The sequence below is a fragment of the Gigantopelta aegis genome, chromosome 1 (genome assembly GCF_016097555.1).
Source record: "Gigantopelta aegis isolate Gae_Host chromosome 1, Gae_host_genome, whole genome shotgun sequence".
NCBI classification, from domain to species: domain Eukaryota; kingdom Metazoa; phylum Mollusca; class Gastropoda; order Neomphalida; family Peltospiridae; genus Gigantopelta; species Gigantopelta aegis.
In genome coordinates, this window is record NC_054699.1 from 673,703 (window position 1) to 688,704 (window position 15,002).

The 15,002-nt window shown below is 38.3% G+C and overlaps 2 protein-coding genes across 3 annotated transcripts in view; both read left to right on the forward strand.

The window, feature by feature from the left end:
- Nucleotides 1-280: 280 nt before the first annotated feature.
- LOC121368892 (52 kDa repressor of the inhibitor of the protein kinase-like) lies at nt 281-4,499 on the forward strand. Its single transcript, XM_041493653.1, has 2 exons — nt 281-332; nt 1,953-4,499. The coding sequence occupies exon 2, from the start codon at nt 1,965-1,967 to the stop codon at nt 4,482-4,484; it is 2,520 nt and encodes an 839-aa protein (XP_041349587.1). The 5' UTR covers nt 281-332; nt 1,953-1,964; the 3' UTR covers nt 4,485-4,499.
- Nucleotides 4,500-5,964: 1,465 nt separating this feature from the next.
- The window catches only part of LOC121368903 (F-box-like/WD repeat-containing protein TBL1XR1), a 98,909-nt gene continuing 89,871 nt past the window's right edge, over nt 5,965-15,002 (forward strand). Inside the window, exon 1 of one of the 2 annotated variants that reach the window (XM_041493670.1) lies at nt 5,965-6,090. The gene's annotated coding sequence lies outside the window, so the exon portion shown is untranslated. Of the gene's footprint in view, nt 6,091-12,521; nt 12,977-15,002 lie in introns of those variants that run through there. The other variant, XM_041493662.1, reaches the window with a different exon arrangement.

Genomic DNA, 15,002 nt, shown 5'->3' on the forward strand with positions numbered 1-15,002 from the left:
GGCCAGCTGTTGGCATACACGTTACATGTAAGGGAGTGTTACTAATTACGTAACGCTCTAGGGGTAGAGGAAGAGGGTACTGTGTTCGATTTATGTAACATTTTTCAAGACTATATGTTATTTTTATTCATTATTTAGACCTAAAAAGGTGTTTTTGAGGAATGCGCGGTCAGTCTAGGATCGATCCCCCTCGGCGGGTATACAAAAAGACCATGGTATGTGATATCCAGTCTGTGGGATGGTACATATAAACAATCCCATGGGCGTAGGCTGGGGGGGTTCGGGGGGTTCGGACGAACCCCCCCGCTGAAGCAAATGGTCCGCTTTCAGAAGTAAAATATTACTTTTTTTTTTTTTTTTTTTTTTTTTTTAATTATTATTAAATTTTGTTTAACACAGTGCTGTATATGGCTCTATATTCATATAGGCGTCCATGCGTGCCCGTCGCTTGTTATTACATAGTTTTATTTTGTTATAAAATAATGTAGTACACCGAGCTCATGTTAAGCTTTCGAAATGTATGGTCATCAACAAGGATATGACGTCAGACGTTGACGAAAATATGATCCAAAGACATAGAAGCCTGGTGATTTCGAATTCCAAACGTAAGTACTTGCAAATGACACAGCCCAACTACATGTACCTATATGCACTAGTAGCGGCAGTATACTTATTTCAGTTGTTTTCCAGCCTAATTTTGTTTTGTTCAAAGGATAAGGAACATACACACTCGTTTTCAATATTTGATGCGCAAGCCAAAAATTAAAGCCGCATTATCGCCCAACCATACTATCCAAAGACATCTTATCTGCTCAGTGGTGTAGGAAGGTGATTTCCAAACGTAAGTAGGCCTACTTGCAACAGATATTCCCCCAACTATCAATATGCACTTAGACTAGTAGATATAGTATACTTATTTCAGTTGTTTTCCGGCCTAATAAATTGTTTTGTTCAAAGGATAAGGAACATACATGTAGCACTCTATTTTGAATATGTGACACGCAAGCCAAAATTAAAGTCGCATATCGCCTAACCATGTTATCCAAAGACAGTGCTCCACAACTAGTTAACGAAGGTCATGGTATGTGTTATCCTGTCTGTGGGATGTGCATACAAAAGAGCCCTTGCTGCTAATCGGAAAGAGTAGCCTATGTGTAAACATAATTATGGTCCTTGACCATATGTCCGACGCCATATAACCGTAAATAAAATGTGTTTAGTGTGTCATTAAATAAAACATCGGCAGTGTCGTACCGGATATACGTTTTTTCATTGGTTCGTATCGATAATTTGATGTAATTTTAGTAAGCGACGCCAGCTTCTCTGATAGCACAGTGCATTTTACTTCATAAACATGTTGGTAATAAATAAAATACCGCACTCGTTTCACTAGATATCATTAATTTTAGAAAACTCATGAACTTCCCAAAGTATCTGACCTCACTTTCGTTCGGTTAGATACCTTTGGGAACTTCATTCGTTTCGTAAAAATGATATCTAGGGAAAACCTGTTTAGTACTCTCTTGCTCACTCTCTTTTCCCCCATCTCCCTCTGTCTCATGCATACGTGTCCACACACACACACACACACATACACACTTGACATTGACAACTTACCTTAAGCTTAAAATGTCCAGTACTCATGGCGACTGTCATTTTAGAGTAGGCCTACACGATAGGTTTTATTAGCGAACAAACAAGAGCTTTTTAAAATAATTTTTGTGGTCATATTTTACTGTAGGAAACATGCTAACAATGTAACTTTAAATAAAACAGTAGAGCTAGTGTTGTTGCCTAGTTAGGCCTCGCATTATTGATAATATATACTGTAGTTCAACTCGAACCTTTGATCGTTGTACTCCGTTTTGAATTACGTATGCAACTTTCTATTCCAATCCAATACAATGGAATAAATGAAAGTATAACTTAGTGTGGTTTTAAATTGTTTGCAGCAAACATTCGAGATGGGCAGGCCAGAGAAAAGAAAACAGGAACTGAAAATTGCATCCAAGAGATGTCAATCCCTGGATAAATTCTTTAACAATAAACGACCACGACCAAGAGAAGGGCAAACCCAACAGGCACCACGAGAAGAACGCCCGACTCCTGACGAAAAAAGTAATCCATCAGAATCGCCATCAGGGTCTGCTAGCGAAGGATACAAAGAAGAATCCCAAACCAAGACACCTACTGCAACAATTAACGATATTGGACATATCATTACTGCAACAATGTCAGTACTAGATATTAAAAAAGCAATTGAAGGACTCTCTGATGGAGAAAAATATACACTAATCAAACACCATAGCCAGCCGTCCGAAACATATACATTTCCTATAATATATGTTGGTGGCTGTAACCGCAGTTTTAAACTCAGCTGGTTGAAGGAATATCAATGGTTAGTTTATAGCCAAAAACTCGATGGTGCCTTTTGCATCATGTGTTCACTTTTCTGTATGAATCGAGAAGGGAAAGGGCAATTTGTCAATCGGCCATTTATAAATTGGCAAAAGAAGTCCGAAAAGTGCAAAAGCCACGAAAGCAACGAGTACCACCAAGAGGCAATGCAAATTGCAGACACGTTCATCAAAAGTATTGAAAATCCTAATGCCACTATTCCAATTTTGATGGAAAACAATAGGTCAAAGAACATTGACAAAAACCGAGAAATACTTCGATGCATTGCAGAAGCAATTGTGTATTGTGGCAAGCAAGGTATAGCATTACGTGGGAAGAACGAACACTTGGAGGATGAGAAAACAAACCCGGGAAATTTTCTCTCCTTGATCAAGGTACTGGCTAGGTATTGCTCAACCTTACATGAACATTTAATGGAGCCACAAATGAAATGTGTCACTTACTTGTCACCACAAACACAAAATGAGTTACTCGATGTTATAGGCAATCACATAATTCTCGGTGACCTTGTCCAAGAGATAAAGACAGCACAGTTCTATAGTATCATGGCGGATGAGGTGACATCTCATAACACTGAACAGCTGGCTCTGTGCGTCCGCTTCGTGGATTCAGATGAAAATATTAGGGAGGAGTTCATACAATTTTCAAAAGTGATTCGCACCACGGGTGAATATCTGGCCAATGAGATCATTCACATACTGGAAAACCTTGGTATACCATTGAAAGATATGCGTGGTCAAGGATATGATGGGGCGAGTAACATGTCATCTGGTCGAGTTGGCGTCCAGGCTAAAATCCGAGAGCATGCTCCATTAGCAACATATGTGCACTGTAGTGGCCATTGCTTAAATCTGGTTATAAGTCACGCCTGTAACATACCAGAAGTGCGTAACATGATCGACAAACTTAAGAACTGTTGCCTTTTTTTCCGAAATAGCCCAAAGAGAAATGAACTTCTTGAGTTGATTACAGCGATTAAAGTCGAGAACCAAACAAGGAGAAAAACTTTAATTGATCTCTGTCGGACCCGATGGGCGGAGCGCCAAAATGCCTACCAACACTTTTACCAGTGCTATTTCTTTATTGTTGATGCCCTACAGGTGATCGGCTACAAGATGCATCTTGAAGAATACAATGGTCTACATGAAGGTTTTGCAGAATTGTATTGGGATTGGAAAACACAGACCCGCAGTGATGCGCAGCAGTTGCTCACTGGTATAACAAGTTTTGGCTTTATTATAGTTTTCCTCACAGTCTACCAATATCTCTCACATCTTTCTGGACTTACTGTTCAGCTCCAAAGCTCCTCTCTGGATATTATTCATGCATATAATGCCGTGAACGATATTAAAGATATCTACAAGAAAGAGCGCCATGACGTTGACAGTAATTTCGAATCTGTAATTTTCAAACAGGCAGAGAGAATGGCAGCAAAAGTGGGTGTTGAGCCCAATAAGCCAAGGGTCAGTGGGAGACAGATATACCGTGCCAATAATGCTGCAAGTAGTACTGTACTGGAACACTACAAACTGAACTTGGCAATTCCTTTCTTGGATCATGTGTGTGAAAATTTAAACTCTAAGTTTTCTGGACTGGCTAAAACTGCAATTTCACTGCTAGGACTAGTACCATCTATACTTTGTGAAAACAACATGTCGATTGACGAAATCCTACGTATGTACAACGAGGATCTCCCATCACCCGAGGTGACCGACCTAGAATTGAAACGTTGGAAAATGCGATATGAAAATGTGTCACCTGAGAGGAGACCTTCTACTCCAGCTGCTGCGTTGAAGGATTGTGATGGAACCCATTTTCCTAACATAAAAACTCTTCTCAGGATCGCATGTACTATTCCAGCAACCTCCTGTGAGTGCGAACGAAGTGCAAGTTCATTAAGGCGTTTACATTCATATGCGAGGGCAACGATGGGGCAAGAACGCCTGTCTGCATTGGCACTCTTGCACATTCATTACGATAAGGAGATTGATCTTGACCGTGTCGTGAACGTGTTTGTACAATGTCATCCAAGGCGTCTTGAACTCTCATCGATAATTAAACCATAAACCAGTTACGATCTAGTAAGTGGAATTTCTGTGGTTTGTTGTTCGTTTGTATTGTTTCTTTGGGTTTTTTAAAATATATAATTGTAATATATATATATATGTATACGTTGTGTGTGTGTATGTGTGTGTGTGTGTGTGTGTGTGTGTGTGTGTGTGTGTATGTGTGTGTGTGTGTGAACAAGGGTCCACTTGGTTCATATCCGAACCCCCCCATGACCAGGTCACGCTACGCCCCTGAATCCCTTGCTAAAAAAAAAAAATGTATCGGGTTTCCAAGGCGCGTGTGCGGGGATTTCAGCGGGGCTGGGGTTATAGACTGTGTTAAGCGAAGTTTATATGGGGCCATGCTCCCCCAAAAAATACATTTCAATTTTTTCCCAGCTTGGACAATTAAGGGTTTCGACCTCCAATACCCTCCCCCTGCACATGCACCCGATTCCTCTCTAAGATTATATGTAAAAATTACCAAATGTTAGACATCCAACAGCAGATGGAAGGAAGGATAGGATATCTTTTATTTAACGACGCACTCAACGCATTTTATTTACGGTTGTATGGGGTCGGATGATTATTAAATCAATATGCTTTATCTTTGATGTCGTTAAACACCTTCACCCCCACCCCACCCACCCCACCCACCACCCCAACTTTACCCTTTCCAAACGAAATAATATTTATTTGAATTTGTCGATTTTAACACGTAAAATTCAGAAGTGAAAACGTTCATTGTCTACTTTAGTATATTTTATTTTAAAAATATATACATGATTAAACTTTGAAAGTTCTACTAACACTTTATAAAATATCAGTTCTGAAATAGGAAGGTACGACTGTCGATAATACGTTGTCAAGATCAAACCGGTTTTAATTAAAGACTCCAGTACCGTATCCTCAACCGAACGTTCTTCGTACAGCGCAAGATTTTTCTTTTAATTTTTTTAGACGAACCCTACAATTTGAAATCGGCAAACGCACGTGTTAACTGAAACTGACAACAGGCTGTCGTTTGTGCTTTGCCGAGCTATGGCGGCACAGGCGACGAATCAAGCTATACGTTTGACGATATCCGTTCATAGCGAACACACACGACTTTTTTAAAAGTGCATTTGAGCTTGTATTTCACATTTGTACATGATGTTATAATATGGTAGCCAGAGAATGTAACTTTAACTCGCTACCATATGGTATGATGGCTATGTCCCTCGTCAAATAATTTTCATTGTCACTCGCTAAACATGATACGAAATGGAAGCTCGTTTAATATCCTATAATTACTTTATTCCTTAGTCTCACCATGTCGTACTCGAGTCCAGTATTTTTCACTCGTGCAGACCATACTGTTAATGTATACAGAAGAATATATTGAAACTGAATCTGGAATTTTTTTTAATGACGTCATAACCGCAATAAATTCCTAGACCTAACCTAGCAACGTTTTAAAAGCGAGTGTTAGTCTGATAACGTATGCACAAGAAGAATACATCAAAATTGAAACTGTATTTAGAATTTGAGTCAATGACGTCATACTGTAACTTAGTCTACTTGAAATAAATTCCGAAGCTTTGCTGTGAATTGTATCCAAACAATAATATACTGCGCACAAAAGGTAGGTGATATTGAAATATGTTTAAAATTAACATGTTATGATACTTAAGATAGTTATACACAGTGTAGCCAAGTCATTATTGATCATGAACATGTATTTAGATGATATTGTTAAGTATTTTGATGCACGGTGTGAACCTATTGATGTGAATAATCTCTTATTCGCAGATGATTTGGTGCGTCTGTCCCCTTCAGCGTCAGGGCTCCAAAGTACGCTGAATGCTGTCAACTAATATGCTATATGTAATGATCTTCCCATTAATGTTGAAAAATCTAATATTATTGTCTTCAATAAGCGTAAAATGAACACAGATCATCTTAACTTTACTATAGAGTCCTCCAAAAGTAACATCGCTAATGACTACACATATTTGGGTATCACTATAGACAGCCATGGTAAATTCAACATTGGTGTAAAGTGTTTAACAAACAAAGGACTTAAATCTTTAAATCACTTATTTTTAAAATCAATTTCTCAAACACAATCCACCTATCAATATTTGCATTAAACTATTTAATACATTAATTAAACCAGTGTTGTTATTGGGAGTGAAATTTGGGGACTGCAAGTTTGTAATAAAAATTATTTTGCTCTTGATGTAGAAAAAGTACACATAAAATTCAGTAAATGGGTTTTGGGGGTCAATAAATATACCAGTAATGCTGCAGCATTAGCAGAATTAGGAAGATTGCCACTGACGTATGATATAATTATTAATGCCTTTAAATATGTATTACATATCCAGACTTCAAACAACCCAATGTTAACTTCTGCGTTTATTGATAGCTCAAAGTCAGCTCAGAACAACAAACCGTCGTGGGTAGCTAAACTTATTAATGCTGCAAACCTAATTGGAATTCCTACGCATCTATCTTCAACTCCAGAATTACCGACTGCATGCACTTTAGGTGAAATCGTAATTAAATGCGAGCAGTACTTTTTGCAGTATATTACGACACAGCTAACATCAAACAAAAATTCTAACAAATATGGTAATAAAATGCGCACATATATGTCATTCAAACAAATTTCGAGTTCAGTTGAGACCTATTTATTACATACCAAAGACTATGAAAGCAGAAACGCTTTTAGTAGGCTTCGTTTGAGTTCACATTCACTTATGATTGAAAAGGGAAGACACAAGAAACCATCTGTCCCTGCGAATGAGCGATATTGTCCCAACTGTCCCCTAGAAATTGAAGACGAATATCATTTCATTATCAAGTGCCCTATATATAATGCTTTTAGAAATGATTTACATCATAAAATAATAAAACAAGAATCACATTTTTCTTTTTTGACTAATAATGAAAAAATCTTATTTCTTACACGCAACAATATTCCGGAATTATGCCATATCATTTGCAATTTTGTAAAGAGATGCTTTAAGTTGCGTGAAAGCATATGAGTTGGAAGTCATTTCAAAGTGCTTGCATTTCACGTCTGTATAAACTAATGTTTTTAACTAATGGAGAATGTACGAGGGTGTGTGGATTCGTAAAAAATAATTCACGAACGCCATAGTTGATGTTTGGGAGTTTTTTGGGGTTTTTTATGACTACACTTCTGACAATATTTGCTTTTACCTAAATATTAATATCACTAGTAATAAGGCTTAAATTACATATGTATTTGTTGATTCAGATGTTTGTTCATGTAATTAATGTATATTTATGTTATTGTTACTGCAGATAAATGTATATTGTATTGTTATTTTTGCTCTTCCCATATTCGGGTGTTATGCAAATAAATTATTCTTATTCTTATTCTTATAGTCTTTATTCCTCTTAAAGAGAGTTGTAACAACAAAACAACAGATAATGAGATATACAGATATACATACAAAGAAATAATTACAGCACAGAGACAAACAAGTACACGTGTTAGTGATAACTACAGAGAAGAAAGAAAAGAAAACGATTTACATAATAAACATATACTATTAAATGTATTTTACAATTGTACGTGCACACAAGGTGTACCGTTTTGCTGTGTACTGTATCTCAGTTATTAATTATCATGTAAAAATATTTTTTACTTAATAAATATATGAATTCTACGACAATCTCAACGTATGATTTCGTGGTATCTATCAAGGTCCAAGGGCGGATTGCAAGATAGTAATTGGGAATCTATGGGACTCATTGGGAGTCTGTGGGACTCATTGGGAGTCTATGGGACTCATTGGGAGTCTATGGGAGTCTACGGGACTCATTGGGAGTTTATGGGACTCATTGGGAGCCTATGGGATCGACACGGAACAACAGGTGGTGTGCAACACAGACCACGGAGTGGACGTCCAACGGCCACCGCCAGACGCCAACACAGACCACGGAGTGGACGTCCAACGGCCACCGCCAGACGCCAACACAGACCACGGAGTGGACGTCCAACGGCCACCGCCAGACGCCAACACAGACCACGGAGTGGACGTCCAACGGCCACCGCCAGACGCCAACACAGACCACGGAGTGGACGTCCAACGGCCACCGCCAGACGCCAACACAGACTCCTTATGACAGAGCCCTTCGACATCGTCAAATCTATACAACCCAGCTACAACAGCAACGCCAACAGGCAGCAGGGATCCGTGTCTCCACACAAACAGTTCGGAGGGGGGGGGGGGGGGATTTAGCTCAGTCGGTCGAGTACTCGATTGAGGTGCTTGCGTCGCATGATCGAACCACCTCGGTGGATCCATGCAATTGATTAGGTTTTGTCTCGTTTCAACCAGTGCAACACAACTCGTCAAAGGTCGTGGTATGTGCTTTTCTGTCTGTGGGAAGGTGCATATATAAGATCCCTTTCTGCATTAAGTAACGTGACGGGTTTTCTCTGATGACTACGTGTTAAGAATTACCAAATGTTCGACATCTAATAGCCGATGATCAATTAATCAATGTGCTCTAGTGGTGTCCTTAAACAAAACAACTTTAACAAACGGTTCGTAACCGCCTGCGTGCTGCTTTGTTACGCGCCCGTAGACCGTACATTACTGGGGCTTGTAACTCGAAACAGTCGGAAGGGCCTACTAAGCTTACGGTAGTCGGAATACTCAAAAGTTAGCTGTGTAATACGAACCACTCGTAATTTTACTCCTCACCTAGGACAGGCGTAAATATCCAGATTTACGACAAAATTTAGTTCTACCTGTCGTAGCATCCACGTAACATTAGTTTGTGCGATTAACAGGCGAAGGATGGTATCATGGTATGATTCTATGATTCTATGATTCTAACCCTATCAGGTTAGGTAAAAGGATTTAACGTGTACATTCAGAAAAAGCTGTTGTTGCACACGCCTGTTATTGGTGCAGGTGTCGGCTCTCGCATGCTCCTCCGTCCAGGACAGGAAAGTGTTGGGGGTGGGTGGGAGAGGGGATCGCATGCTCCCCCGTCCGGGACAGGAAAGTGTTGGGAGTGGGTGGGAGAGGGAATCAAGCAGTACAAATAGCTCGACTTCATGTCCAGGCGGTAATTTATGTCTTCAATGTTTGTCTGCTAACTCTAATGTTAACTAGATTATTATATTATATAGGATTGTTTGCGATATTAGAAGATGATCTTGGACAACAATTTAATTTATTTAGGGACACCTCAGCACATTTGATAAACTACTACTATTTGATGTCTAACATGGTTATTTCGACACTTTGGGGCACGAGATGGCAAGCGAGAGAGAGCGAGGGGGGCCCACTGGGCCGACTACTCCTTTCAAAAGTAAGCAAGCGACTTTTATATGTACTTTCTCATAGATATGGCAGTATATACCATAGTCTGACATATCAGTCGTAGGTCACCAAGTTGGGAAGGAAAAAATTAAAGTACACCAAGGTCGATCGATTCTGCGTCAACCCATCGCTCCTCGACCGAGCACTCTACCGCTGAACTATATCAACCCGTCTGTTACGTGTTACAAGATTTTCTATAAACCTCATAGGTGGAAACAAGGGAATCCCCTTCTCGTAAGTGTACAAGTCTTTAGAGTTACAATGCTGTTCCTCTAGCTTTACGTTTGGTTTACGCCAAAGCTACGTGTGTTTTGGGTTATACTACTAAACTCTTCCCTCGACTGTTGAAGCACTGTCGTGGCGACCACATAACACCAAAATATTTACGACTGCTTCGAGTTACAAGCGGTACCTTTAACTGCAACACATTAGTCCATTCACAGCACTCAAGTACGCGTACAAGTGAGACAATGTAGAGCAAATATTTCAGCAGTATCAGGCGAGTGCGCGGGGGGGAGGGGGGGGGTTGGGGGTCGACCCCCCGCTCAAGGCGAAAAAAAAAATTCATATCCCGATTTTTTACATTCCTGTGAAAGCAGCTCGGCAAGCCAGTAGAAAACACCTCAGAATAGCCCTAGAAGGGGTCAATTTTTCAAAATTTTCGGGGGGAGGGCCCCCAGACCACCCGCCACGGGCTTCGTGCCTGCGGCGCTCGCGGTGTCGGGCTTCGCCGGACACCTCGACCCACCCACCCTGCAAAATTTCCTGCGCACGCCCCTGAGTATATAATCGGCGATACAAGTTACACAATAATTATATGATTATCTGCTAGTTTCTCGTTTTAATCTGTCTCCCCATCCGTCACAATACTGAACGTATCAACCGGTTTCCAAATGCAATACAATGGCATGATCTGTCATTATCTGAATTAAGATGTATAATGCTATTTTACTTTATATTATTTTGTCTCATTATCATCTTGTGTAAGTGTCGGGTACTCGGGCCCGGGTGGAGTTTGACCCTCCAGTACTCGAGTCCAATAGCCAATGATTAACGAATCAATGTGCTCTAGTGGTGTCGTTAAACGGGATGGCTGGGTGGGCGATCATGTGACGCTACGTCACGATATAGGTCGGCGAACTTGAATTCTGCTGTCCGAAGTTTGCCGAAGCTTAGCTGAATGTGGGTGCTTTCAGGTTTCTTTATGTAGTGTGTATTAGTGATTAATATCTGGATTTTTTTTTTTAATCACAGAACTCGAAAATGATCGCTGTAAATGTATTTGACGTCAAACATAATATAAGATTGTTGTGGTATTAGAGCGGGAATCTGTGACTACTCTTTGGTGGGCAGCCATTGAAAGACAATTAGCCTACATAGCTTGGTCTCCGACTGTAATGAGGGGCGGGACGTAGCCCAGTGGTACAGCGCTCGCCTGATGTGCGATCGATCTAGGATCGATTCCCGTCGGTGGGCCCATTGGGCTATTTCTCGTTCCTGCCAGTGCTCCACAACAAAGGCCGTGGTATGTACTATCCTGTCTGTGGGATGGTGCATATAAAAGATCCCTTGCTGCTAATCGAAAAGAGTAGCCCATGAAGTGGCGACAGCCGATTTCCTCTCTCAATATCTGTGTGTGGTCCTTAACCATATGTCCAACGCCATATAACCGTAAATAAAATGTGTTGAGTGCGTGGTTAAATAAAACATTTCCTTCCTGACTGTAATGAGAGCATATAACTGTCCAAATGTCCGTCTAGCTCTCTTACAAAGTACTCGGGCTGAGTGATAGCCAACTGTCGAAGGTTCAACTAAGGCAAAAAGACCACAAATTCACTTAATAAAAATCGACACCACACCCCCACATTTTACATTAAATTATTCTAAAGCGGTGATAGTGGCTGGTCATATCGTATTCTGTACTTTTTGTAGCGCTTACAGCTATGCCCTTCTCATTAAAAAATATGTTTACTCCCCTGAAATCTTTGGTGCACTACTTGAGAGCATTAATCTTAAAGTCTGACAAGAGCGTGTCAAACGTAACAGCAGAAGTGAACACGAGCGGCTTCTCAGCGAAACTAGACAATCAGGTCACCTTTTGTTCATTACCGCTGTGCAACCTAGAACAGCCATTGCGGTCATGGGGCGTTCCCATTTCTGTAGTTAATGCAGAAAGTTTGACCTATATTATTGTAAAAGTTGGAATTGGTCTTCTTCAGTTATAAAATAATTAAACATTATATTGCACATAAACAGTAACTAAAAATGGTTACAAAAAAGCTTTTAGTTTCGTGAATCACTCCTCTGTTAAAATAAATCAACAAAAGAACACCCCTATTGCTAAAATAGATTTCCAAAGAAGAGTTCATTCCAACTTAGGGTTAATATAATTATTGTGAATTTAATCTGAAATGATTGTAGTGAAAAAATTATGTGTATAATTTATGGTATTATTTTATTCGAACTAACTATATTTTAAAGTTCACGTTTTTATATTTGTTCAGGCAAAAGTTATTATTTCATGTTATTCTAATTTGAAATGCTATCCTTTAAAAAAAAATGAGTCCATAGTAGCCTCATTTCTGGTGACGTCAGACTAAGTAATGCGGTTTGTTTAACATGTATTCCTCCGCTCGATTAGTTCTGTAATAGGCGGAATGATTAACTTATAAAAAGAAGCTAAATGCAAAATATTGCTTATTATTTTATTATCACACAGTAAACATTTATGAACAAAATTATGATTAGTTTTTCTTCCTACCAAAGTCGCCCTTCCTTTTCTTTCTGTTACAAGGACGCACTACTCTTGGTACCTCCGCCATTGTAAGTGTAAGCAGAGGAATTGGGGAAAGCCTGAGAGAGAAGTTTCGGTTATAATTTCCGAATCACCACAGTTCGTGTGGATATATTACGTGGTTCGCATTACGTAATCGCCCAAAAACATCTCATTTATTGTAATTACAACACACCGGCTTCTGTACTTGTTGTATTGGTGAGCACAAACGGATTAACAGCGACGATCCCTAAAGAAGACACACTTTTATAAATATTATTGTTCGTGAATATTTAGTTTTTTCCACTTCCATAATTAAAGAAAAAGGTCTATGGGGAACAATTATTGATTCCACCGATGTTTGGATAAATCACACTTGAAAGGTAAGTGGTCATTAAGGTGATATAGTTCGTTAGATTGCTAAATGCTGTGTTCAATATTTTAATATTTGTCTATTCAGACTTGTGGTTGTAAATCGATATTATATTTAAACTATAAAATAAACCTTATGTTGGAATAAGATTTATGTTTCATATCTATTACTTTGTAAAATCATTAAGTTTTTGTTCAAGAATTATTTTAGCGAAATAATGTCACAAACTGGAAGTGTCCCACGCATTGCCTCACGCCGATACGATGGCTGCGCCTTGGTGGCGTTTATAGGTTATAGGGAAACCTGTGGTTCGATACTGACATTTTTAAGCATTTCAGCATTGTATTGGTGTTGAGATAATTTAATTATTTAAGTTTTATCATTGTTTTTTTTAAGTCAAAACCCCAGTATTTTGTATATTTTTGCCTTCGTTTTTCATGTTATAGCTTGTTTCTAATATCTTGCATTATTTATTATTATAGTCTTTTTCACTATACTCGATAGCACAGTGTTATAGTCTTTTTCAAATATCTCACTTAGGAATAGTGCTTGTTTATGAGAAAGTTTGGCGCCACCGATGATGAATAAATTATTTGATTATTTTATTGTTGTTACATTATATTTGGATGTGTACCAGTCATAAAGTGATATTTAAGTTACACATTTAATTATTATTTTTTTTTTTAAATTAACACTTGATGAAAATATATATATATATTTTTTTTTTAAAGTACCTCAAGCTGCCTAATATTTTGAGGCATTGATTTTAAAGGCACTACGAAATATATGTTGCTTTTTTAGAATTTAGCATGTTTTTATTTATGCAAAACAAACAACTGGAAAGGGACATTCCTGAGTTTCCTGCAATTTTTAAGATGTTATCTACTAACAGAGACTTGTTAACGATTGTAATTGCATATCAAATATATTTTTCTGCATAAAATATTAGTGTGTAGCCTATGTTAAACATGTTTCTGATCGTTCTGATATTTGTATTAGGTTAAATTTTATTTTATTTCCTAAAAAATCTTTTTTTGTACATACGAAATTATTGGAAGACAAAATTCAGTGTGGGCTTCTTACAACTATTAAGACAACCAGAAACACATAGAATATACAGACACTGATATTCTAAACAAGAAAATATATTTAATATGTAAGTTTAATCATAGGACTATTTTATTAGTCGGAAACATCTTATAATGCAGAAAACTCGGGAATGTTCCTTTAATGGTTGGCAGGCATTGAAATTGGGGAACTTTTTATGTATTATTATTTATATAGAGGTTATTACCAGGGTGTTTTTCGGTATCGTCAATATCATATATTAGGAATAAAAATTGTATTATGCAAGCCTCTGGCGAGCATAATACATTATTTTTATTCCTAATATATATATGATATTGACGATACCGAAATACACGAGGGTAATAATCTCTTTAACATATAAACTCAAGTTTAATACAACATGTTTTTGTAAACTGTACACACAACTTTAATTCCAGTCTGTCATTACTAGATATTCAAATAACGTAAGAATATGTGGCGCAGTGTATTTTTGAATGGAAATGACGTCAAATTCGAATGACGTCATTTTGGATGTCCTTGCATCAAAATAAAGTTATGCCTAAGGTTTTTTGTTTTCTGAACGCTGGACAGCTTTCAGTGTCAAATTGCCAATAAACTGTTTTTATGCATGACTGAATGCATATGTCAATTATGGAGTGTCACACAAGTACGTTTGCTTAAATGTCAATAAATGTAGTGCCGTGACCTCGATTAATTTACATCTAATTCTTAAAGAATGTGATCTTAATTCTTTGATTGCACTGAAAATGTAAGACTAAGATATTATATGATAAATATATATATATATATATGTGTGTGTGTGTGTGTGCAGGGATCAAACTTAACGATGACAACTGCTGTTGGTAAAATATAAACTGCCGTCGGTTGAGGGCCTCACAGATGGCACTTTTGTGCCGTTGGATAAAATTACTGACATCAGTAAAGCTGTATGTGTATGAACATTATCT